The 25,272-nt window shown below is 42.9% G+C and overlaps 2 protein-coding genes across 2 annotated transcripts in view; one reads left to right on the plus strand and one right to left on the minus strand.

Annotated features, from left to right (window-relative positions):
- LOC105569020 (neuronal acetylcholine receptor subunit alpha-7-like) overlaps positions 1-24,341 on the minus strand; it is a 218,285-nt gene extending 193,944 nt beyond the window's left edge. The window contains exon 1 of the mRNA XM_012025139.1: positions 24,188-24,341. Coding sequence (XP_011880529.1) covers positions 24,188-24,236 — 49 coding nt within the window. The 5' untranslated portion in view covers positions 24,237-24,341. The remainder of the gene's footprint in view (positions 1-24,187) is intronic.
- The window catches only part of LOC105569019, a 197,893-nt gene that overhangs the window by 158,412 nt on the left and 14,209 nt on the right, over positions 1-25,272 (plus strand). The window lies entirely within an intron of this gene.

The raw sequence follows: 25,272 nt of genomic DNA on the forward strand, positions 1-25,272 counted from the left end.
CAGGCTAATACGTCACGACGTCCTGCGGCTGTTACAAAACAACCTTATACGTGATTGAATAACGTGGAGACGCCTAAAGATGTCACGCGTTTGACAAGTTGAATCGAATTTGTAAAAAGCCGCACGTTATTGAATCATCACTGATTCAATAATGAAAAAGGAATATTGAAACAAGTGTTAGCTGAGATTAAAAGTAAATATATACATATATTTTTTATGCTGCACATACATGGTTAATAATATTTTAACAGTAGCGATTCAGTATGCGTATCGAGTGCATTTTTGCCAAAAAGTTGTATAAAATTGTGGAAAATTGTATTAAAAGTCTCGACAACAGGACGGAGTCAGTTTGGATATTTTTAGGGTTGAAAAAAATCTAATCTAAATTCATTGGCTTATAATCCATTCTTACCAGTGCAGATTAACTTTAATCTCAGTTTATATAACTTACTTTTTAACTCTAATACTTAGGACAAGACGAAAAGTAAATTAAACCGAGATTAAAGTGGATCTGCATTCGTGGAAATACATTACGCGTGTACGTTCGAGATGCAGCTATCGACCTCTCAACCCCCGGCGTTTCTGAGCAACGCTCGGTGCGTATTCAGCGGCTATTGTGCTTTCGCAATTTGACTTACGCCACCGAAGCGATAAATAGCTCCGGTATTGGTGTAAATTATCCGTATCTACGCCTCGCTCGTTTGTCCAGAGGGGTCGATTTCGCACCGTGAAGAGGGTCGACGTGTGAAAAGAAATGTATTTACGCTAAACGCACTTGAAGCCCTTAAGCTGTAAAGATCGTGCTCTATGACGTACGGATCGTGGCTGACCGAAAAGAGGCAAAAACGTACCTCCTTGAGTGTACAAGGTGCCAAGGCAGCACATCGCGGATGCTACTACTTTAATCTGAATCCAATTAGCGCGGCGCCGGTAATGGCAAGCCGAGATGTACCTTGCGACGAGTTTTTGGGAGAGTAAATTGTCTCGTGTAAGACAAATAGCTCTGCGACGTGCAACGACTAAATGTGGCGAATTAGAATGACGATTGTTCGTTAATGTTTTAACAGCGTTGCATAACGCGTCGGCATTAATTTAACAATGCCCTAACGAAAGTTTCCTTGGGCATTATCCATCCCGGCAACGTCTCTTGTCTTACGCGCGCGTCTTTTTGCAGTGAATTTCGTTTCAATCTCATTGCAGCACTGTTTTTTTTAAGCTTTGTAGCGAAGGTTATAAATTTGAATACATAATTAAGATATCACGTAGTGGTAAATGGAATCAAAATTACCATAATTGATTAAGAGTTTATGAAACCATGAAGGACTTGAAAGTATACAAAATAAATTTACAAGCGAGAGTCGAGGGTACGCATTAGCTCACTATAATCAAGCCCTGCCTTAATCAAGTAACTCGTGTCGACTGGTCCACCAGTAAAAATGAACAAACCCCTGTCTCTGTCTCATAAGACACGAGATTAACATGAATTTTCCAGAAGAGCGCGGTTTGGAATCCAGATTTACGTTCGATGTTTAATCCGTCCCCGTTACGGAAGGTTTATTTTCTCGTCGAGTGGCTCGTAAGGAGCGCGAGAGTCGTTCGCCTTTAAAGAAGCCGGTCTATATAGGGCAGACCCTTCGCTTGCGACCTTTCCAATCACGTACCCTCTCTACCTGATAGCAATAAATTGTGTGAACGAACGTAACGTCCTCCACTCGTACGCGGTGGACATCGGCCCTTTAGTGCTAGGCGGTGCTCAGCCGTGAATACAAAGCTTCTCTAAAAGGGCCACTGAACAGGATTCCGTCCTGACGACCCGTGAATCGGTTTCGGATTTCGAAAGGAAATGACTTCAGTGGCTGAAGTGAGTAGATGCTACAGTATATCAAATAAATCGGAATTCTAACACCTGAATTTCTTAGTAAAGTCTTACAGGCGATCTTGGAGATTCGTGTATCGGTGCAGTACCATATATCGCGTTCCAAATCAAAATGTATGCGTATCGCGCACAATTGCCGAACAATTTATAGGAAAATGTTATCGGAAGAAATAATTGTTTAAACGTTTTATGTTTGCCTTCTGAATTTCCTGAAATTTGTGACGTACAAAAATGGCTTGCACGTGTAAAGTTAAATTCATTGCGCTTTTTAATTTTAAAACTTAATTGAATACGTTACGTTGCGGTACATGTTGCGTCATACTTTCGAATAATGCACAGTAAGATGCGGAATAAAACCGGCATAACGCGGTACCGAGTACGGTCGAAAAATGTGAGGTTTATTTCTGCATTTCTCATATTTGCTCTTTGAATAGCTGTCCTATTATCTCGGCTCTATAATAATGTTTGTTGCTGCTGTTCTCGGATGCATTGGAACGATGCAACGGATCGATTCGTATGATGGCAGACGTCTTTAAAAGGCCGGAAAAACAACGTTGGTCGGTCGACGAACCTTCCTCCGGGGACTCGCGTTGAAAAATTACTCGGCTTTTATCGAAATTGCTAAGCAAAATTTTGTCCGGCGTTTGTGCAATAAATAAATGCATTATGAAATTGTGCTAAATTGCATTTAGTCTTGTACTTGATAAAGTATTGAACAAATTAATATTAAAATACTTACGTATATCAATTTACGGTAATCTAACACAATAATAAAAATGCGTACGTGCGATTATAATTATAAAATATAAAAACTTTAAACAATAAAAGTATTTTTCTAATTATAGTTTGTACAAACAAACGCTGAAGAAGACAAAGTAATGCCGAAACGTTACTCATCATACACATATACCGTTAGATTAGTAGCTATTTTATATGTTAAGACTAATATGATAACACATTAAATATTAAAAATCTTTTAAAATCATTGCTCGTGAATCTATTTGGCCTGTTTAAAATTATTAAACAATAAACTTTATAAGGCTCTGACGTGAAATCACAATGCGAAGGAACAAAGGATATAAGAACCAAGCCAGGATTTTAGTGTCTAATTGATTTTAATATTTTAATAAATTAGTATGGCTCATATGTTAAACACAAATTTCAAGAAATAAAGGACTCAGAGCCGTGACAGGGTGGCAGTGTCTAAATATTTTATTCTAAGTTTAGAAAACCTGGTGATATTTTTTCGCAATAAACTTAGAATAAAATATTTAGACATGCCACCCTGTCACGGCTCTGAGTCCTTTATTTCTTGAAATTTGTGTTTAACATTTTAATTTATTGCAAAAAAATTTACCTCGGCCAGGGTTTGAACAACCTGGACTCTTCCCTCTCACTAGGCGTCTCACCACTTCGACCACCGAGGCATGTGGCAATATTTATCGCAATAAACAATCTAACATTATTTCACGAACGTCACATGTAACTGACGTCGAAATAGAATTGCGCGCCGACTAATTTGTCGGTCTTACAACACAGCTTCAAATATGAATCCCCATTATTGTCCACCCACCCTCATATATCAAATGAAATGAAGAATAAAAGGAATACAAATTGTATATTACAACTCTTGACAGTTTAAAAGCTTTGTCTTGACCTAACGGCTTAAAATTTGGTGAATTTGAAATTCCAATTTTTCACCAAGTCATATTCAGTTGCACAAACAAACATTGTATCCGCGACGGTTAATTTGAATGAGCATTCACGTATGATCAATCGCAATGTATTGTATATGTTGTAATCGTCGAAATATAATTAAGCGATGCTTAATTGCATATTATCGATTATTTCTTTCTTTCTCAAACAAACAATGTGCATGCACATACACATGTTTATTAATTATTTAAAATACTTTATACGAATTGCAAGTTACAGAAATTTGCAAAATAATATTTTATTTTTGACATTATGAAAAATGTGTTGCACAATTATATAACGATTGACCGTCGACGAAGGAGCATTCGTCGCTGCCCGATTACCGAGTACAAAGTTTTATCGTCCAATATTCTTACGAAACACTCGTCGCAAAATCTATTTCTAAGAAAGCGATGTGTCGCCCGAATTTACTTCGTCCTTTTATATCCTTCAGAATGTGACAAACCAGTGCTTTTCTTCTTCCTCCCACTATTACGATCAATTGAGTTTGCGATCGATTTCATATACCTTGGACGAATGTTTCTCTCCACTTGAACCAGGGCACGACGTAAGGATCAAAACCTTCTCTCATCGGCCCGACCAATCTTTCCAATCGGCAATAAATTCCACGGATTAAAACGTCAATTTATTTTCTATCGTCGTGGACGTAAACGCCGAATCGTTTCATTGCGAATTCTATAATGACGAATCGCGAAAAAGCCGAAGTAATTTCCGAAATAACTTGAATACTCTTGACCATGTAATGGCAAAAATCGAAACGTTTTTATTGCCGGCCCAGCCAATTTTGCCGTGTAACAACAAATTTCGTGGCTCAAAGAAGCACACACGTACATTCTACAACGATCGCGATAGAGCTAAAATTAGTTGCGAGTTAACTTTGGGGAAAGTTGATTAAGAAAAATTTCAAACCCTTTAAATTTTAAACGAAAAATATGAAACGTTGATATTTTAATATACCCTATCGTATTAATGTAAACACGCTTTCATTTCGACAAACTGCTTCTCCCATTTTAATTACCGTTCCGTATTTGAAGGATATTTACATTCAAAATATTTTATGTACGCCCGCAATATTTCCTACATTTTTAACAATGAAAGAAGACATTATTAATTTTTCAATTTGATCCTTGAAAGGAGAGCGCGTAAAAGGATTTGTTCGATATATTTTCGCACGGGAGTCGTTCCTCGTGGCTGCTTCGCTTTCAATATCCCGTACATTCGCGCACAATGAAGCTCAATAATTATAAAAAGCATCCGCACTCTCTCTCTCTCTCCCCCTATGAGCGTGGACCGAACCGATCGACTAATCCCGGCGTTTCTAGAGTCGTCTCGACGCGTCGGCGAGGTCATGCGGCGAGAATCGCGGTTGCGTTCGATGGCCGCATCGGAGGACGGCATTCCGCTTCGCCCGGGCGTGCATTCGACTGCAATCCGCGTGTCTGTCTGTCTGTCTGAGGCCGCGATGCCCGCGGTGCCGCGACCGGATCGATCGTCGCGTGACGGCGGCGGTCTTCGAGAGAGCGGCACGAAAGCGCGGCTCTCAGTAGCGGCAGCAGCAGCAGCAGCAGCAGCAGCCGGGGAGTCAGCGACCCTTGCCACTCCTGGAGACGGGAATAGCCTGCAAGTTTTCTGCGCTCTCGTTATCTTTCTCCTTTTCATCGTCGCGCCTCGGCGCGATGCATCATCGATCTCTCGTCTACCCGAGCCCGATGTAATTTGTTTTCCCTCTTGCACCCTCCGCCCCTTCCCCGAGATCGAGGACTCTCCGCGAGGTATAACTGTGCGGAAACTTTAGCCGCATCTATCCCCGTGTCTCCGTTCCAGACTAGGAGGCGCGAGGGTTCCGCGTTATAGCACGAATATTTGTTATATTCGCGGGGGTGACATTCCACGTCCGCTTCGATTCAACTTACAGGCCCGCCGCGGTCTTCCGCTGTTTGATTTCAGCCGCCTCTACCCTCTACCGCTTATTTTTCTATATACGATTCAATTGGTATAAGCGGAGGGAAATATATATGTAGTCGCGCGGTGCGGACTTGCTCTTTGACTCGCGAACGGCTCCGAGTTTCCGTCAGATAATTGCCATCTGCCAGAAGGCGCGAAGGAGAGAGTTGCGAGACTCTCCTCGCTTGGATTTCATCCGTAGCAAGGATACAGGATACTTCAATTTGACGTAGACAATTCGATGTGGCATAATTTCAGCGCAACAAACTCAATTAGAACTTGGCTCAAGTTCCCGGTAACCAGATTCCGCTGTAAATCATCCTTTATGTCAGGCGCATCGATATTTATTCTGATAAATCCTAACGTAATGGGTTGTCTGCGACGCTACGCATATAAAAAGATTACCGGAAAGGGTTAAATGAACGTGCGGAGAAATGGTTACGTTTTATCGACGCGGTGCCGCCTGCAGTAAGCTTTTTTCTTTTTTTTTTAATTCTGCGTTGACCTCATTCTTCGCGTATTACTTTTTTCCCGCCTTGTGACGACGGGGTATATCCAGCGGGTATAGGTGGTATAAAAAAGTGAAGATTATAATCGCTTTACATAATACCGCTCGTTGGGTTATCAGCCTTCGAAAAATTCCCGTGGAAATCTTCATAATCTCCCGTATCTCGAAAAATATATAGACAGGTCACGCGACGAGCGATAAGTCGTAAACAAAGTCAGCGAGATCCCAGCAACCAATTTTCATTTGACGGAGGTATTAGACGCTGTCGATGTCAAAAGTAGATACTGGATTCGGGGAAGGCTCGGTATTCCCGATTTACAAGAATTAATAAAGCGAAGCTTGGAATAAGGATAGAAAGAATCGAAGAGGATTATATTCGGAGACTTAAATAATTTCACGGTATACAGCAATCTCTATTGACGGCGTGTAAGCGCTCTGTTGCCCATTAATGTTAGATAATAGAGAGATTTCTCGGTAACTTTCGAAATATTAATCTAAAGTGCCTTTTTTCGCGGTCGCTTGAAAAAAACGATAATACCGCGCGATAGTAAGAAGGCGGAGGAAGAAAAAGAGAAAGAATTTTATTATGTGTGTGTGTGTGTCCGTGTATCTATGTATGTGTATTCGAGAATACAGATCCCTTAAAAGCACTAAGCTTAACCACTATTTCTCGGTTATGTAAACCGCGTGAAATTACCATCAACACACCCGATAAAATACGAATAAACAATATTGCTAATTTTAGGCATCAAAAGGAATACGTTTTTTTCGCTGTTGTTAAATTAATTGTCGCACTGTTGTTCTATTAGTTATTTATTATTTTATTTAACAAAGCATTTTTAGAAATATTGTGTAATATTATGTAACATTGCGATACGAAGATCATTTTAATTGTTATATTTAATCACTGACTCGACATATACGCGACATGTATATTTTTTTCTTTTTCTCTGCCAAGAGATATTTTATCGAATTCTTCGTAGTCCTCTTCTGTCACATTAACGGGGTTAATAATAATTTCTAGGGCGTATTAAAGACAAAGACCCTTATGTCAGAATGCTTTTGAATTTATACGTCATTAAGGGCAAAGGATTGTCTACTAATAAAGCTTCCCGGGCAGGAATGAATACAGCTTTATTGTGCATTTCAGGCGCGATTTTGTATCTTAATTTCAACTTAATTTTTAACCCCAGAAACAGAAATGGGATGTTGAAGATCAGAAATTTATGACGCGTAAATAATTAATTTTGCCCGACGTTTCCTCGTTAAGGGGAAATCAATCTCGAATTCTTTAATGATTCCCGTTACCATTAACGCCATTAACAGTTGATCTGGTTGAAATGGAAGAGATCCCGCACGAAATAATTGGTATGGATGAATTTATTGCTTTTCGTACGCCAATTGCGCGCAGGAATAAAGATAAATGCATTAACTTAAATATGCCGCGATGCATTTTAATTTAAAGAATCGATAAAAAGTGGACCACGGGGAGAAGAGCGGGAGGAAGTAGCGTGAGAGTGTAAGGCTGACACTAGAGAGAAAAAGGAAGAGCGAGCGAACGAGAGAGAGAGAGAGAGAGAGAGAGAGAGAGAGAGAGAGAGAGAGAGAGAACATTCCAGAGGGCGGCAGCTGGAGGGATGCAGGCGCAACACGTGCAAACCACTCGGCGGTTTCGCCCGATAGAGAGAGAGACGTTCTCGTAGAATCGATAACCGGTTCGCTTTCGTATGGCTGACAATTAAATTCTCGTATGAGAGCGCGGCGGTCGATGAACGGCGGCCGACGGATGCCCACTCTTGCCCACCCGCCCCTTCCCCTCCCCTCCCCCCTGCTTCCGCCACCCCCTTCAACCCCCGAATGCACCCATTCACGCGTCTCACGTCGGTTATCAATAGCAGCCCGAAAGGCCGGGCTGGCAAGAATCAAGCGCGAGCCCCCATATATTTCTTGCTAAATGAGTTATTTATCATTTAGTGCTCGGGGAGCCGGTGGCCCATCGATCAACGACGGCGCCAGGGGCGCCTAGATAACGTGTATATTCCGCGTTTGCTTCTTCTTTTTTTTCGTTTAATCTTCTCTTATTCAACGCCTTCGGGGGATTGACGGAAGTTCGGCTCCATTATCATAATGTAGCGCCGACCGACAATAGCGCCTCGTTCCGCGTTATCCGCTTCATTAACAGTTGATAAAGATAATATCTCGGAAGGACTCGATAATATTTAAGAAGATTTAGGATGGCTTTTCAATATTTTCTTACAACATTCGAGGAATTAATTTCATCAGGATTGAGAGCTTGCGCTTCGTACGAAATCACGTGCTCTCTATTGAGGAATCGTGTTTAGCGAGATGAACGACGAGTGAGGATTTAAAAGCAAAAAAAATATATATTTTCTCCCCGTCAAAATCCTGAGCCATCGATCGCGCATTTCTCGAGTCTACCTTTCCCCCGAAGAATTTGGCTGTTATACCGGGTCTCAGATTCATCCTAGCGGAAAGGCGCGTGCAAAAACGTCGATAACGGGAGGAGGCGAGAGAGGAACAATGACGGGATGTGTCACTCGACGAATAAATACCGCGGCGGCCGCCGATATATCGCGGCTTTTGTGCGCCCGAGTGAAAGAAAGAGAGAGGAAGGATCCCTCTTGCTATGCGCAACCATGTGTATGCCTGTAATCGTATTCGCATCGCGCGCCCCATACACAGGACGATCCGGCTGCAGATCCAGCGACGTCAGATTGCAAGCTGTTGCACCTAAACGACGATAAAGCCTCTTCCGAAACTCGCCGAGACTAACTGTTTGCTTATATTGCCTCCCATTACCGCTTCCCACGATGGAACTTTGGCGAACGCCCCGAGAATAGAAAGGCCCCTGTCGTTCCCGCCGTTCGACGAACTAATTTTGCCTCCTCGTTTGGAATAAAACGAGTGTCCCAGCGCGGAATTCCAAGTCGCGACAGCTACATTGCTCAAATATTAAAAAAATTAAACACTGTATATTTGTAAAAGTACATAGAGGAAAGTTCTTCTGTTACGAGATAGGATTCTAATATGAGACAGCAGGTTTCCAACGTCCAAATTCAATCACAAATCTTCTTTTGCAACGGTTACACGATCTAATTAATAGACGATTACACAATCAATTTTCCATTAAACAGATTTCACTCCAAGGGCAATAGATTCATGGCGGAACCAACGGATTACGCCTATTAATTTAGCAGAAACTCCGCTATCTCGTATTAGGAGCCTATCTCATAATAGGGGACTATCCTCTAACATTCATTATAACAATTTCGTTATTACGGAAAATCGCTTGTTCCTGCCGTAAATGTAAATGATTGAAAAGTTTTATGTAGTTGCGAATGAAGGAAATCCCATTGCGCAAAAATATTCTCGATGACAATATCTTTGATGAGCGAAGATGGCGTCAGGACCACAGAAGATATTTCGCGATGCCGTTGTTGATCAGTGGCCATGCCATTCGGATAAATAATATCTCGCATCGGGAGTACCTTTTTTGCAATAAATGGAGGTACAAGGTGACTGTGGATTATTCACAAAGGTCCGTCCTTGTTTAACAGAATTATCGGATCGAACTGTCTGACATTTATTTCTGTTCATGTTATTAGACAGTCAGAAGATTACCCCACGGCGCTGCTATAACGCGACTCTGTATGAATTCGTAACTCGGCGAGTGCTCTTATAAAACGTATTAGGCTATCGTGTGCCGCGGCGTCCTCGTCATCGCATCGTCGGGGTGTGAAAAATTAAGATTTGCGACCACGGACTGCATTAACAATTAACTTGCGACAACATTCCCTATAGAGGAATATAAATTCTTCTCTCGAAACGCAGAAAGTATATTTACTGCTTACGTATCTTTGCTTTTAAACAATTTAATGCAGACGTAATGTTATACTATAATTACAAGGCTGTAATACGAGTACTATTGATCACACAAACGATAAAATAATCGGGTCGCTATTTAATGTATGAAATTTTCCAAGGGAATCGTCTGGATTTTAAAGCGCGACTTTACCGTCGCGCTTAAATCGACGAAACAAAGTGTTAATCAAAAAAGTCGATAAATATCGTACAAATATTACCGTATCTTTGTTATCTCGTTATTATCTCGAGCGTTTTTACTTCCCAGAAAATCTACGACTACGAGACGCGAGATATTCTGACTCACGTATTAAATAAATCACTTTACGCGAGCTGTGCGGAAATGATTTTAGAATAAGTTTCCCTCTACGCGAATCCCCGTACCAACGGAAGTGATCTAATCTCCATTGTCACACAGCTAATCTCCACCGGCGACATAAATAATGGTGCAGAAGGATAGGCACCCTTTGGCCCTCCTAACGATTTGATCGCGAAAGATAATTAACTCGGGCACTAATTTGCCCGGCAAGATTGCTTGCCGCAAACACTAAAGTCGTTCCTGCGCTAAACCCACCCGCCGTGTGTTTACCCTATAACTCGCGACACAGACCATTAAGGAAGCACGACACACACAATTATCCGGTCAAAGTCGTCCACGGTGCTCTAGGTCTAAGACGGAACTCTCGATCGTTGCCGTCTCTCGACAACTCCAATCAAGCGGCCGGTGGTGTGTCACTGTACAAAGATGTCGCCTAACAATGTCTAATTATAGAGCCCGCTATTGGAGACGGTGAGTACAGTTCACTCGTAATACGGTCAATTTCAAAAACCCCCTCGCCCCGATTTGAGATCGGTTACACTAACACGTTCGGCTCGTTAATACCCCATTGACAGAAAAAATTGTTACAGTTACCACAATCTCACTATAAGTTATAGTCATTTTAGGAGCCAACCACATTCTTATAATTCTTCCAACTACGTAAGTTATGGTTGACCTAACAATGTATTATAGTTCTCATAGACGCAACATTGGTCCATGCAACTTATGGTTGTCATAAACCGAGCTTTTAATTTGGTAAAGTGTACTATAAATATTGCAATAACAACCACAAGTAACATTTCGAATAACTATAAGTAATAGTAATAATCGTATTTATATTGGAAGTAATATTCCCCGCTTTTTATTATACATACATTGCGTTCACTATGTTCATTGGTTACATCACTTTGCACTCATAAAGGAATAGTACAAGAAAGCCTCTTTCAAAGAAAATATAAGTTAAAATTGTAGAAAATATAAATGATTTTATACGAATACATAAACTTATCCGTATGTATAACACTCTATGCGATTTTCTTCTTACGAGAAAGTCTTGTACCGCGCGTCCCTCTAGTGAGGACATTCCGAACCACTTCACTTTTGTTCACCATGTGATTGGTAAGGTGGATGATAGAAATGCAGTTAAATTTACTATTTATTACGTGGATATTTTTACAGAATAATAGTTAAAGCTTATATTTTATAGTAAACTTTTTAAATAGTTGGCATCACTGTGTCTATTTGGTTGCTACTACTAATATTATAGTATAAGGAACCTATGGATGGAAAGAGAAAGCAGGTTGCGAAGTTTAAAGAGAGAAAATGGAGAGAAAGAATAGGAGAAAGAGGAAGAAATGTAAATAATATAAGACTAATAGAGTATAAATAGGGAATATAAGTTCCATACAAGTGTAAGTACAAATAGGCTAAAAATTTAACATAGAATACTGCTAAGCTTAGAATTGTTAGAATTAGAATTTCAAATACAAGTAAACTAAGTAATTAAAGCAATTAGAAATACTAGTCACACATGCAAGGATGAAAATAGGGAGGACGGACATAAGTATGCAAGAATGAATGAGTTAAGAACATAAAGCAAGTCCACTTCTTAGCTGTAAGCTGAAGTTAATAAATTACTACTAATATTATAATAATAATTACTATAAAAATGATATTCCTGACTATAATTATTTTACTATGCAATTATAGTTTCAAATACTACATATTTTTCTATCAGTGCCTGATAGATGTCTGTTCTTTGGTCGTAGTTGTAGCCGTGATACAGACACATAGAGAAAATGCAGCGAACTGATTGTCGTCAATTAACGTCCGCGTTCTTATATCCTCGTAATTAGATTTTACATATCAATCCACTAGTTTGATTGGTTATTATATCACTCCCCGTTCCTTCATTCATATTTTTCAATGCCAGCCTTTCTCATGAAGGATAATTGACGGTGTAACGTTACGTTCTTTCGAGGGTTTTAATCGCGACGGGGCCCGGGATCTCCCTGATGTCGAGAGCGCCGTATCGTTTTCGCGAGACGGGATGGCAACAAGAGTATTGTCGTCATCAGCGGCAAAGTTCTAACGATTCTACGGGTAAACGAGGAGCGAGATCGCGTTGCGCGGTATAAGACACAATAGCAAGTCGCTGCGTTACATCGACTGAAATAGTTTAGAACATTGTTAATCCGAAGCCGATAAATGCCGCGAGACACTCTCGGTGACAATACCAACCCTAGAAGGGCAGAAAGTGAAAAGAGACGAGTGAGAGGAGAGAGACGGAGAATTCGTAATCTCGATTCTAATCTTCAGTTCTTTTTAAATACAACACGGAAGTCGGATTATTATCAGTTCCAATCGGAATTATTTTATCTCTATCGTGAAAATAACTTTGAGACAATCTACAAATTGTTGCTACGCAACTCTGCATTTGAATTGTCTCAGCCAGAATGTAGGACTGCGAGAATAGACGACAGATCGTTCGAAGATAGTTGCTTTTACGAGATATAAAATATTTTGAAAGTAATATTAAATAAATGAGCAAACAATATTAAATAAAATATCTTGTTTGATGGTGATTTTGCACAAATGAGGCTTAATTTTTAATATAGAACATCCGCGACGGAATGCAAAAAAGTGGAGGATGAATCGAAGACGAGAGCACCAACAAAGCATTGCTCGAGAATTTAACGATACCGAGGCGCGAAGATGGCGAAAGCCACCATCGACCGCGCTCGTTTCCCCATCTACCGACGCGTCTTTCGTCGGGGGATGGTCGCGTGGTGCAGAACATGCACGGGATGCGCCCGTGTAATATGATAATGACGGTCTGTAGGGTTCCGTTGCATAGCAAACGAGATTCGCAGTTAAGGCAAGTCAGGTTTCTCGGCGTTACTTACAGCGAATTGATTACCACTAGAGAATATATCGCCGAGGCAAAGAAAAGAAGTCAAAGGCCTCTCCTGCCTCACGCGAAAACGGGCGGGTATGCAAGAAATTTACGTATCTAAATAAAAATATCACTTTGGTCCCAACCTCTTGGTAAGTTAACTAATACTAAGTTAACTAATACGAACAATCCAAATTATTCGATTACTAATTGTGGGTCCCAAAATGGGTTACTAACTGTCTTTTTTTCCCCAGAGTAGTTCAATCGTATACAAGTAGGCCTTTGTCTTTCCTTCAACTTAGGCGAAGGTGGACATGTAATTGAACTATCAGTTATCTTACCAGAGGTTGGAAAAGAGGTTGGAAAAACCGGCCCTAAGTACGAAAGAAATGTAATAAACGGTGACGGTACATTATTTTGATACAGAGATAATTATTAATGCAGCTTAGCCACTGTTCGACGGTTTGCTTCGTAAGTTCACTTGCTTAAGTGCCTTTTCGCTGAATATTAAAGACGCTAGAGCTGGAAATATCACATAATTTCTATTTCAAGTTTTAACATGAATTAAGAGATTGCGAAAGTATGTCACGATGGAAACGTTAAACATCGTGAGATACTCCGAGCCGAAAATATATTATTTTCTTTAATAACGCATCGGAAGTCCGTTTTAAAACCCTCTCTTGCCGTATTGCATTTTTCGTGCCTTGCAATTTTACTTTATTTCATGTCTCCTCGCACACCTCGTTGTATCACTGCGAGTGATACAAGTCGCGCGTTGCGTCGTACTCTGAAAGTAGTAGACTCGCACAAACCAGACACTTGAAATCATTCAGTGTGTATTTATATCAAATGATTCTCTTCGCAAGTGACGAAAATACCAACGATATTTCGTCACGACGCTGCAACACGTTAAAACGCATACGATGCTTCTCGGTTGTCATTTAAAATCATTGAGGCTATAATTGCCTGAAATATTCAGCATATACAAAGTTTCCTGGTTATTAAAAGCTAAAATTTCATTCTTGGATCATTTGCCACAAAGTTCCTTTACCCTTAGACCTTTGACCCTTTTATTTATTCATTCGAACGTCTTTGGACAGTAATTTCCAATATTTTATCTCCATTTCGATGCCTGTCGCTATCTCTTAGCTCATCCGGGCCTCCGGAGAAGGACCCGGTGTTATTACTCAACACTCGGTCCGCTCCCCTAACGAATCGTGCCTTTTTCCTCGGTTGACAGGCACCGGACCCGAGAGACAGAAAGAGAGAGAGAGAGACAGAGTGAGAAAGAGAATAGGAGCGATGTTCGAGTGTGTGCATTATTGACAACACCACCGCAGACACACGCGCTCCCGTCGTAAGCTGCCACGGGCACGCTCGTAAAAAAGACTTGAGGTAGCTGAGTAGGGGCTGATTTCATCGGGGCTACACTCGCAACGTTTGGCACAGTTTTCGTTATTGACGTATACGATCGCACGTCCGCTCATGCAATGTTGTCGAGAGAGAAAGACAGAGACAGAGAGAGAGAGAGAGAAAGCGAAAGAGAGAGAGGCGAAGGGAGGGTGAAGTAGAGGGGTAGAGACATTCTCGAAGGGTATCACGAAGCGGAAAGGTGATAGAGATAAAGGCGAGGAGCGGGGGAGGGAGAGGGGAGAAGTTGTCCGCTCTGTTTAGGAACCGGCCATCTCCATCGCGAAACTTTGCACGGCAAATTTTTTACTCGTGGATTCTCGCCCAAACTCGTCGCGCGACTTTTTACGGCGGGATAGCGGAGGATACCTAATGTTTAAGCGAGCGACTTTGTCGGGGGATTAACTCACCCTATCCTCCGAGAGAGACAATGAAACTCGCTTATTTATTATTTAAACTTTAGCGTCACCGACGATCGATCTGCGTGGTCCGAGTGCGTTCGCAGTCGGCGATTAGAATACGCGAGCACGTGTCTCGAGAATGTATGTACAACAATGTACGGGGAGCCGATTGGAATTTGAAAAAAAAAAATCGGCGGCAATTCGCAGGACTCGCGTATCGGCTGATAGTCGCGCGGTGTGCGTGGCTCAGTGCACACGTGTATCGCGGTTTAAAATGGTCGATCGTTCGAAGTGCACGGTAGCGCGTTAATATATTCATTCGGCCGAATCGTTATCATTAGCATTCCGCGCGCGGCTAATGTAAATAATGTAAGTAATTTATTACCTACCGGTATTATACCGCAATTCATATCATTATCGCCGCGGAATGGAGCCCAGGTTACACGCGTTTGAGGCAAAAGCCGAGTTACATTAACTTTAAGGGCTGCTAATACATCCGTTATCTCCGATTTCGCACAATTCCCGCGTGCAGATCAAGCACGGGCCTTCGCAGAAAATACAATCTCGAGATAATCGTCCTCCTAATCCGCCGAATATCTCGGTAAGAGCGCGAATCGAGATCTCGCGCGAGATCATCCCCCCCTCCCGACATATCGATATCTCGCGGTATCGCTCTCGCTCGTGTCGCGCGTACACGTACGATTTCGCCTGCCCGTCAATAATTGCGGGTTTCGGGAGATGGCCGATTTTGCTGGCGGACGCCTCCGTGACGCGCGCGTCAAGTATGTGTGCACGTGTGCACGGGTTGACGAGTGCGTGCGTGCGTGCGTGCGTGCGTGCTTGCTTGCGTGCGTGTGTGCGTGCGTGCGAGCGTGCGTGCGTGCGTGCGTGCGTGCGCGCACGTGCGAGCGTGCAGTGTCCTCTCCTCCTCGGCCGGCCGCGCGTTCGATACTCTCCGGCGCTGCTGCACACCCACGTCCGCGCGCCCACGCATCTGCGTGCACACCGCCCCGCTGCTGCAGGTCGCACGACACGGAACATCTAGGGATGCTTTGCGTTGTTTGGCCGGTGTGCCGCGGTATCGACACTCCCTCGGCTCGCGACACCAAAAGTTTTTACATTGATTTCTCTTTTGCGCTTCCTTTTGTTCTTAAATATCACATCGTTGAATATGTATCGCCCGACGTGGGACACCTCGGCCTAACAAGGCACCTTTCGAAATGCTCCCTTCGTTCAATTTAGAACCGGCTCTTCTCCGAGTAAGAGTATCGCACGAACGGGTTTGATGAGACGCTTAATATTGGTATTAGTTGAAAAAATGCCGAGCAAACGGTGATCTCCTCGACAAATTTTTTTTTGCCCGAGGAGAATCAACTCTGAATCGGATCAAACAACCTAATAAGATGCCTTGCTGGATCTCGGATATCCCACATAATCCCCGAGGGCTATACTATCTACACAGTGGTACTTGAAAGGTATCGGTATCGAACCGGAAGTATTAGAACAATACTTGAGACTTGATACTTTCTGGGAACGTACAGATATCCGATGAGATATCTGATACTCCTGGAACTCTCGGAACAAGCGTCAGATAATGCTGATTCTTATCCGACATTAGGAATAGGATATCAAGTGGCAACACACACCGAGAGGCCCATTTTGCTGAGTGAAACGAAATAATTTAATTTACTGAACATGTAATTTGGTTGTACAATATAAAACAAAAAATATGTTGCTAAAGGGAAGTTAAGTGTTACAACTAAATATTTTGTTTCCACGACTTGTTTATTTGAATAAAATTTTATGGTTGAGATGACAAATACATCTCAAAGTACGGTATTCCGCCACTAGATGGTCGCCGAACTCGTAAGTGAGATCACGGTAGCCCGTCACAATCAGCAGAATAAGCGAAACCGCAGTTTGCTGAATACGTTGCTGAAAAGAAGTTAAATGTTACAACTATTTTGTTTCCATGAGTTGTTTATTTGAACAAAATCTTGTGGTTGAGATAACAAATTCGTCCATCTCATCGCGTCCCAAATAATTGTGTTTGTTGCGTCAACTAAATCGTTCAGTTGAATATTATAAAAGGATTCTGCGCATGTTCGCTCAACCAAATTTGCGTGTCGGTATAACCAAATTTTCCAACTAAATCTTTTTGTTGTATCAACTGAAAGATTTGTTTGCTCATATCCAAACAAGAAATTTAGTTGAGTCAACTAAATTGTGCCCCATTCAACAAAATGGGTCTCTCAGTGCAGCTATCGGTGTAATATCAGTATATTTGAAAAACAGAAGGCATGGTATTCAAATCTCTTGTACTCGACGTTTAGTTTGAAAATATAGACGTTTCGCGAATTCGAAGCATCCCTAGAGTTTTTTTTTTCTGGAGGCTACTGTGACACGAGACGATGCGACGAACGACACGTGAGTATCCGATCGAACGTCGCGATGCGCCCGACTCGCAATGGTTCCTTTACGATCGTAACAGTTATAATATAAAATGGTTCTCTGACGAATTTTTCTCAAGAACGAGCTGGATAGCGTCTTTATATGTCTCTCAAGTATGCAGTCAAGCTTCTTTACAATGCATTGAGGGAGTCAAGAGCAAGCGGAAAAAGTTTCCACTAAACATCTGTCCGGCATACTTTATTAAATGCGCTCTGGGATTTTATCTGAAGTGTGCTCGCAATAACTTTTCAGAAACCTTAAAAGATTTCGGCAATTATTAATACAACGAGTAAAAGTTTGTTCAGGAAGAAGATATTAATATTATCAATTGTGACCGATTCAATTTCGAGGCTCGTTAGTTCACAATTTCGTAATAAAATATTTTCGGTTGCGTATCTGTAGGAACTTTTACCTACTTGGCTCTCTCATTGCATTATAAACATTTGTTTTATCAATATCTTATACAATTAATAATACATAGCACTTTCGTCAGGTATTTTTTAGTCAACCCATGTTTTGTATTAAAGTTCGTTATTTGAATTTTGAGTATTGCGCGCGATACGTTTTTAACACACAACGAAGAATATACAGTGAAATTAGTCTAAAAGATATTCTACGTGTATAATTTATAATTTATATTTATATTATATTGTATTAAAATATCATATAAATATATATTTCCTTTCTTTCATAGAGAATGTTTCGAGTATTTTACTACAAAACTCGTATGTAGGATTATTTGTCAGGATAAGGGGTACAGGTAAAGAGAAAGGTAGAGCAGTGAAAGATACAGAAAAAAGGTAAAATCGTTTGCGACGTGAATATGTCCACCGATGATTATTAGAACAACTTGCAAATCGCATGCTTTTTATCCAAGAAAGTAGACCTCAAAACCTTTTCTTCTTATACAGGATATCCGGGACGTTTCCTCACGCGTACGATTGGTATATTTTAATTCTCTTACCAAATCTGTTTTCTGTTTTAATATTTTTGAAGCACGATTATGTTCCGGATAAGCCGAAGGAATATCACGCGAAGACAGTGTTTCAGAATATGCAAAGACTGTATCGTTCGCAGTAGCACTTTTTTAAATATAAAATTTGCCGACGGAATTGCTCCTTGGATACTCCAGGGATTAAAACTCATATAAAATGTTTTTCATCAATTTTCTTTACGCCAGACATCGCGCAACTAACTTAAAAGGATCACATTTAGAGGGAGTGTTGCAGATGCGCAGTAATTTGAACGGTAAAGAACTAATGTTAATCAACAGTTCAAAGACGCTCGTGAAAGTGGCATTATTTTTATATTACTGTTCGGTTTATGGCGTATCCAAAGTGTCCGAATCTGCGACTGGAAAAATTTCAAGTGCAATGATTCTTGAGTATTTCTGTACAGTCTATCCGTTAAAGGGAAGTGCGGTTGATTAGCACTACCGTGTGCACATTTGTTCTTTCACTTTCACAATAGCACTTTCACCTTGTAACAGTCCGTAATTATTACACCGATCACGTGCTCTGTACGGAGAAACTGCCAGATATAGACAGGATGGTCCCGGAAGTTTGTTATTTTTAACTTTCTGACTTTGCCCGGTAATTCCGAGATTTTTGTGTAATCCGCTCTAAGAAGCTCTCTGGGAAACCGCGCTGTTGCTTGAAAATTTTAGACATCCTTGAAAGTCCGTTCGAGGAAAATCCCCGCGGAGGGATTCACTTCGCTTGACGAATCGCGGTGTTTCTCGAAAAAATTCGTCGCCAAAAGTTACGTGTCCTGAAAACATATTGTATCTTCGCGTGATATTCATTCAGTTTGTCCGAGTTGTGATCGCGCCTTGAAAATATCTCGGAAAGTACAATGGAAATGTTATAGAAATAATTGTAGAAAATGTTGCTACCAACGAATTCATATGAATAGCTCGAAAGTGATTTCAATGTCACGCTTCCCTGCCATTCTTTCTTCCATTTGCTATATTACTACGATTACTACGAACGCACGAGCTGTTGCCGCGTGGGTGGATAGGTCAGCAATTCTCAGAAGCCTCAGTAGGCGTAATTGTTCGCCGAATCGGACGAGGATAAACGAACGGACTAGGAAACGCGTAGGTTTCGTATTAATTGACACAATGCATCCTAGAATCCTCCAATTCATCTTGGAATCGAATGAAAATGTAATAAAATATATAACGTTTGTAACGTTAAAAATTTACAAGGAGATTCAGATTCAATTTCCAGCTCGATTCGCTATACGTCGTTATATGTTTCTTTCCTTTACCTATTACGTCTCCTTTTGACAGCTTCACTCTCGGGGATAATTAAATATTTCAAATTATAAAAACTGCTATTTCCCAGAGTCCAGAAAGTGGACCGGGAATACGTATACGGTAAACGAGACAACTTTTAGATCAATTTTTAAAGCTTTTAATTTCGCACTTTTATAATCGCGTCTACTGTTGAATGCTTGCAGATCTGAAAGTTCTTTGTCATTTTTATAGAAATTAATGCACAGGTCAAATAAATGCAATATACAGTTGTTGGAAACCGAGCATTCTTTTTTATTTTCCAAAATATTAATTTGTTCAAAAAATAAACTCCCGAGAATTATATTCATAGATATACTCAACAAAGACAGAGAAAAATGACGAGACGGAGTTCGATGTTTCCATATACAAAACAATACAATATCTATTTTTTTTTTATAATAAATATTCCGCGAAAATGTAATATGTTCGAGACAAATGGCTGCATGTAATGTAGTTGTCTGTCGAAAACGACAAAGACGAAACTAATGGCTCGTATAGCATGAGGCTCTAATTAATCAACCCATTGCCTCGAGGAGTCTCTCGAATCTTGAATTTGAATCTCATAAATCGCCCCAATACATCTTTTTACAAAGGCAAGTGAAAAGTCGCGAGGATTTGGCGAATTTCAGCTGATAAGTTTGACGCTTTAATTAAGTGAAACAATTTCGGTTAACTTTCAGGCAAAAGCGTTCGCGTTGCGCGCAAACGCGTCTCGTTTAACGTCGAAAGATTTCTCCTGGAGTGGCAATCGATCGCCCCGACCGGACGAAAGCACGCATTAATCACCCGGGGAGAAGAACACTTCCCGTGCTTTCTTGCGGCTTGGAATGACTACGATTTTTACAACCATTTTCCATTTTCCGACGAGGCGAGACGTCTACAACCGGCGCGGCGCGGCGCCGGATGCAGCAGCTCGGGCAACTGCGTTGCCAGCCGGCGCGGTGGGATGCTAATTAATCAACACGATACGTCATGACAGAACGACCCCCGGACACGCGTGGACGAGGTGGGTAACTTCCTAATTTACATTTTACACGGGGGCCAACATGCACAATTTGGTAGTGCAGGTGGAGACAGCTTTTGACGCGGCGCGACTCCGCGGCGGGGAAAACGCTTCGATCTCGGTCAGCGCACGCGGCCGGACATTCATAATGGAACTTTCGTGTTGTTTCCGAACGTAAAAATATTCGCGGCGCTACGCGGCGCGATCGAGAGCGAGGCGGGAATTGAACGATTATTATTTTTAACGGGCACACACGGCGCAATTAATTAACGTTTCGCAACGCGAAACGGGACGGGAGGAAGCGGCAATTTACATTCCGCTCGAATTTATTACGACTGCTTCCAACGACACGAGCGATCATAATAAATTTAAAGCCAGAAAGAGATCCAGAGATTATTTTTAAATGACGAGTTGTCGAACTGAATGCTTAATTTCCACAACAGTATTTTCGAAAAAGGAAATTGCCAGTTCGGAATACGTGTACCTCTCGTTACGACCGTTTTGAAAGAGGGGAATCCATCGCGCATCATTTTCCACCTTTTAAACTATGCACATTTTTTTCGGAGATGCATTGAAGGAAAGAATGTGAATTTGTTTAATCATAATCTTGAATATTATACAGGCCTTGGCCAAAAGTATTTGCCACCCCTTCAATTTTTAGAAATGTAACTTGTTTTACTCCAGTCAACTATTTTGTATGCTGTTATGCATCGGCACGAATAAGCTGAACAAACACTGATAGAAAATTATGTAGTAGGTATTTGAAACTATAATTGCATAGTAAAATAATTGTAGTCGGGAATATCATTTCTATAATAATTATTACTATTACATATAGTTATTCGAAATGTTACTTGTGGTTGTTATTGCAATATTTATAGTACACCTTGCCAAATTAAAAGCTCGTTTTGGTTTATGACAACCATATCATAAGTTGCATGGACCAATTTTGTGTCTATGAGAACTACAATACGTTGTTAGGTCAACCATAACTTACGCAGTTGGAAGAATTATAAAAATGTGGTTGACTCCTAATATGACTATAAATTATAGTGAGATTGTGGTAACTGCAACCATTTTGTTTCTATCAGTGTATGTATTTAGTTTACTGCGGATGCTCAACGTGTGCACACATTGCTCAATAATCTCCAACTTTCATAGTGGCTTACTCTAAAGAATGATATTATTTTTCTACAAAAATGCTAAAAACGTGCAAATTGGATTTAGCCAGGGTTGGTAAGTTACTTTATAAAAGTATCTAATAGTTACAGTTTGCCCGCTAAAAATGTAACTACAGTTACTCAATAAGTAACGAATCGTTACTTTGCAATTACTTTCTTGAAATGAAACTAAAAATATCAATTCTGCATTTGAATTGTAAAGCGCCGATAAAGGCGTTTGTGCGTCAATGCAAGACCTAATGCGATCTGTGGAGGTTTAAAATATATGTACCTAAAGTCACTATTAATGTAACCGAGTTAAGTTCGAGTTACCAAAAAAAGTAACTGTAACTGTGGCTTCGTTACAAGTAACGAGTTACCTTCCATCCCTGGATTTATCTGAACGCTTGAAAATACGATTACTTTTTGAGGAAAAAAAACATAAAACAGAAATATCGCAAAAATAGTGACACGTCCTCGTAGCACTGTGGGATACGCCATAAATCGTTATAAAAAGACTGAAAGTCATCGACTGGTATTTATTTATTTAATCTGAATGTAAAATAATTTAAAGTTATTGAGGTTTTTACATAGGTGGCAAATATTTGTGGCCAAGGCTGTACAACAATGTATCTTCGCACGACAGTCTGCGTTCGTCTGCTTAAATTTGGAAGCCGCACATGCCATTTCCGAGACTCAGCCGCGAATAACGATCCCGCGCTATTCTTCCATTTCCGGAGGAGGCGTCACGGCGGAGGCGAAGGCGATGGCGAAGGCGCGACGTGGAGGAGCGTCGAGACAGCGCGATCGCGCGCGGATACTGCTGATCGGCGCAGTAAAAAAACGCCATTGGCGTAACGCGCGAATATTTATTTGCGCAATGCCGATTTGGCGCGCGCGTTTCGACTTCCAGCTGGCGGCATCAACGTGCCGCTAACGAGGCGCGAGACATCGCGTCGCTCTGGAAGCGTCGCGGATTGACGTCAATATTGAAACGCCGCGTCCACCCTCCCCGTCCCGCCCCCTTTGTCGCCCCCTCACGTCGCCCCGTTCCTCCTCCTCCTCCTCCTCCCGGGATTGCGGGTGCTCCACGTCTGCCTGTTTCCATTCAAAGCTCGAAACTCGACGAGGCGCTCGCGCCCGATCCCGGAAGTGCGAGAGCGACGTCGCAGAGATGAAGGATCGCGATGAGCATCCACGCCGGAAGGCGAAACTCACCCTCTCGCCCGTAATCCGGACGGTAACCTTGATATTTAGCCACCCGGCGGTTTGATATTCGGAAGCGAGCTTCGCAGCTGAGTTTCGACGAACGAATAACGGGGATCATCGGCGAGATAGGGGTACCCCTCTGTACATACACGAGCAACAAAATTGAAGAGACTTTCCCCGGCTCAAGAGAATCATTCCCTCGTCATCTGGAAAGTAACGTCGAACAAACTCCGACTCGGATGAAGAATCGTAACGAGCGTGCTTGTATAAGCAAAATTTGCTGACTGCAGTCCCCGCGAGCGAACTTGAAGGAATTTATCTGTTTACGCGTAGAAGCCTCGCGCGAATCCGCGAGGGCGGAACCGGCACGGGCGGATGATTAATCGCGACCAGGAATCGCGCGAAACTGGAAGAATTTGACGTATACTCGACAAGTTGGCCGATCTTTTTATACATATGACTAAGATCGCGAGGATTCAAGATTCATAAAATTCTCTGGAGAGCAATGAACTTCTGATCGCAGCTGTCGATTTTCGTTGGAGATGAAAATTCACCGATACGAGTTACGGTGCATTTTCGATCGCGAGCTCAACGAGCCATCGCGCACCCACACAGCTATAAATCGTAAAACGAGAATTGGCGCGGTGGAAACGAATCGCTACGGTATTGCCAATCGTGAGAGAAAACGTCGGCGCCACTGGCTACCGTTCGGAGCAGTCGTCCAGCGACGATTTTAATTATTCTGGAGAGAACGATGCCGCGGGGAGGGAACAGATCGATGCTGTGCCTACGAAATGTATGAAATACGTGAAATACACTTTGGCGGCTTCGTGCGTTCGCGGGGGTCGGAAGAAAGAAAGAAAGAAAGAAAGATGGAAGCTCGGAGCAACGAGCGACGCGTGACGTCGACGGACACTTGTGGAAGGGACGAGTGGGAGGAGTGGGACGTGGTGAAAACTCGAAGAAACGTCCCGGCAGAGGAGGGTCAGCCGGGCCGGCGATCGGCCGAAGACAACACGGTGGACGGGGCTCACGTCGCAATGAAGGCTGATGTGGACGGACATTGTCGGAGACTAATGGCAGAGACACTCTCCTGAAAGTGGAGTCACTCACCCGATGCAGCCAGGGCTATCGCCGCGACTAGCGTCCACGAGCGTCTCATGTTTGCTCGAGGGGGTGCCGGAACGAGGCTGCTTCCTCGATGACCGCCCGGCCGCGCGGCACCTCCTCCACGTTGCCGATTTCCTCCACTTCCCTGCCCGCCACCGCCGCCTCACCGCCGCTCGCGACCGCTCGTCCTCGCACACGTGGCTGGCCAGGCGCGTCGAGCGAGGACGAACCTCGACCTGAACCGCCCGGAAGATCAGCTGTCCTCGGCGGCGAGCCGCTCGGCGCGATGGGAACGGAGCGATTGTGGATCCTCAGCGTCCGCCCGGTCGCACCTGCACCGGGCTCGCCAGGTGCATCGTCCTAGCTCCGCCGGGGGCACGTGACCGCCTCCACGCAGCGATGTCCCGGTGCTGTCGTACGCTGCTATCCCGTACCGGATGGTACAGCCCGCGTGCACTATGGCCTGGATGGCCTGCACCACAACGCGACATCGTCGGGCAGCGCGGACATCTCTTCCGATTTGGATTCGCCTGCGTACCCCGCTTACCACCTCGACTCCCTCTCTCACTCCGTTCTCGCGAATAGTCCCCGATAACGACGTCGGTCGTCGCGAGCGACCGAGGGATATCGGTCGGGCCTCGATCGCCAGCGATCGCAGCTGGTCGCGCGGGGCCTGACGATGACGACGGTGGTGCGGATCTCGCCTGCTGTGCGAGTAGAAAATGGACTCAGGGACGCGTCCGCAGTCCAATCATCGGTACGTCCCATACGTCGGACTTTCCGCGTTCGCTCGCAGCCGCCGCAGCATCGGGTCAGGGTGAACGACGGCGGGGAAGAGTGTGCGGCTCACTCTCGGTACTGCGGGTCTCGGGACGCGTGCGACCGGCAGCACCGCGACAACATCCCCCTGGTCTCTCCCTTCCGCCACGGATAGGCGCGCGTCGGGCAGACCCTTCTGAATCTCGGTCGCGGTGCCTACTATATCACTCTCTCCCGTCGAGGGGGTTGTCAGGTGCGGCCTCGCCGGCGACCAACGCTGGACTGATTCTCATTTAGCTGCAGCGCCGCGCGGTACCGCCGCTTCAACC

The sequence above is a fragment of the Vollenhovia emeryi genome, unplaced genomic scaffold, assembly GCF_000949405.1.
Source record: "Vollenhovia emeryi isolate VEMERY1.0 unplaced genomic scaffold, V.emery_V1.0 DF939126.1, whole genome shotgun sequence".
Classification (NCBI taxonomy): Eukaryota; Metazoa; Arthropoda; class Insecta; order Hymenoptera; family Formicidae; genus Vollenhovia; species Vollenhovia emeryi.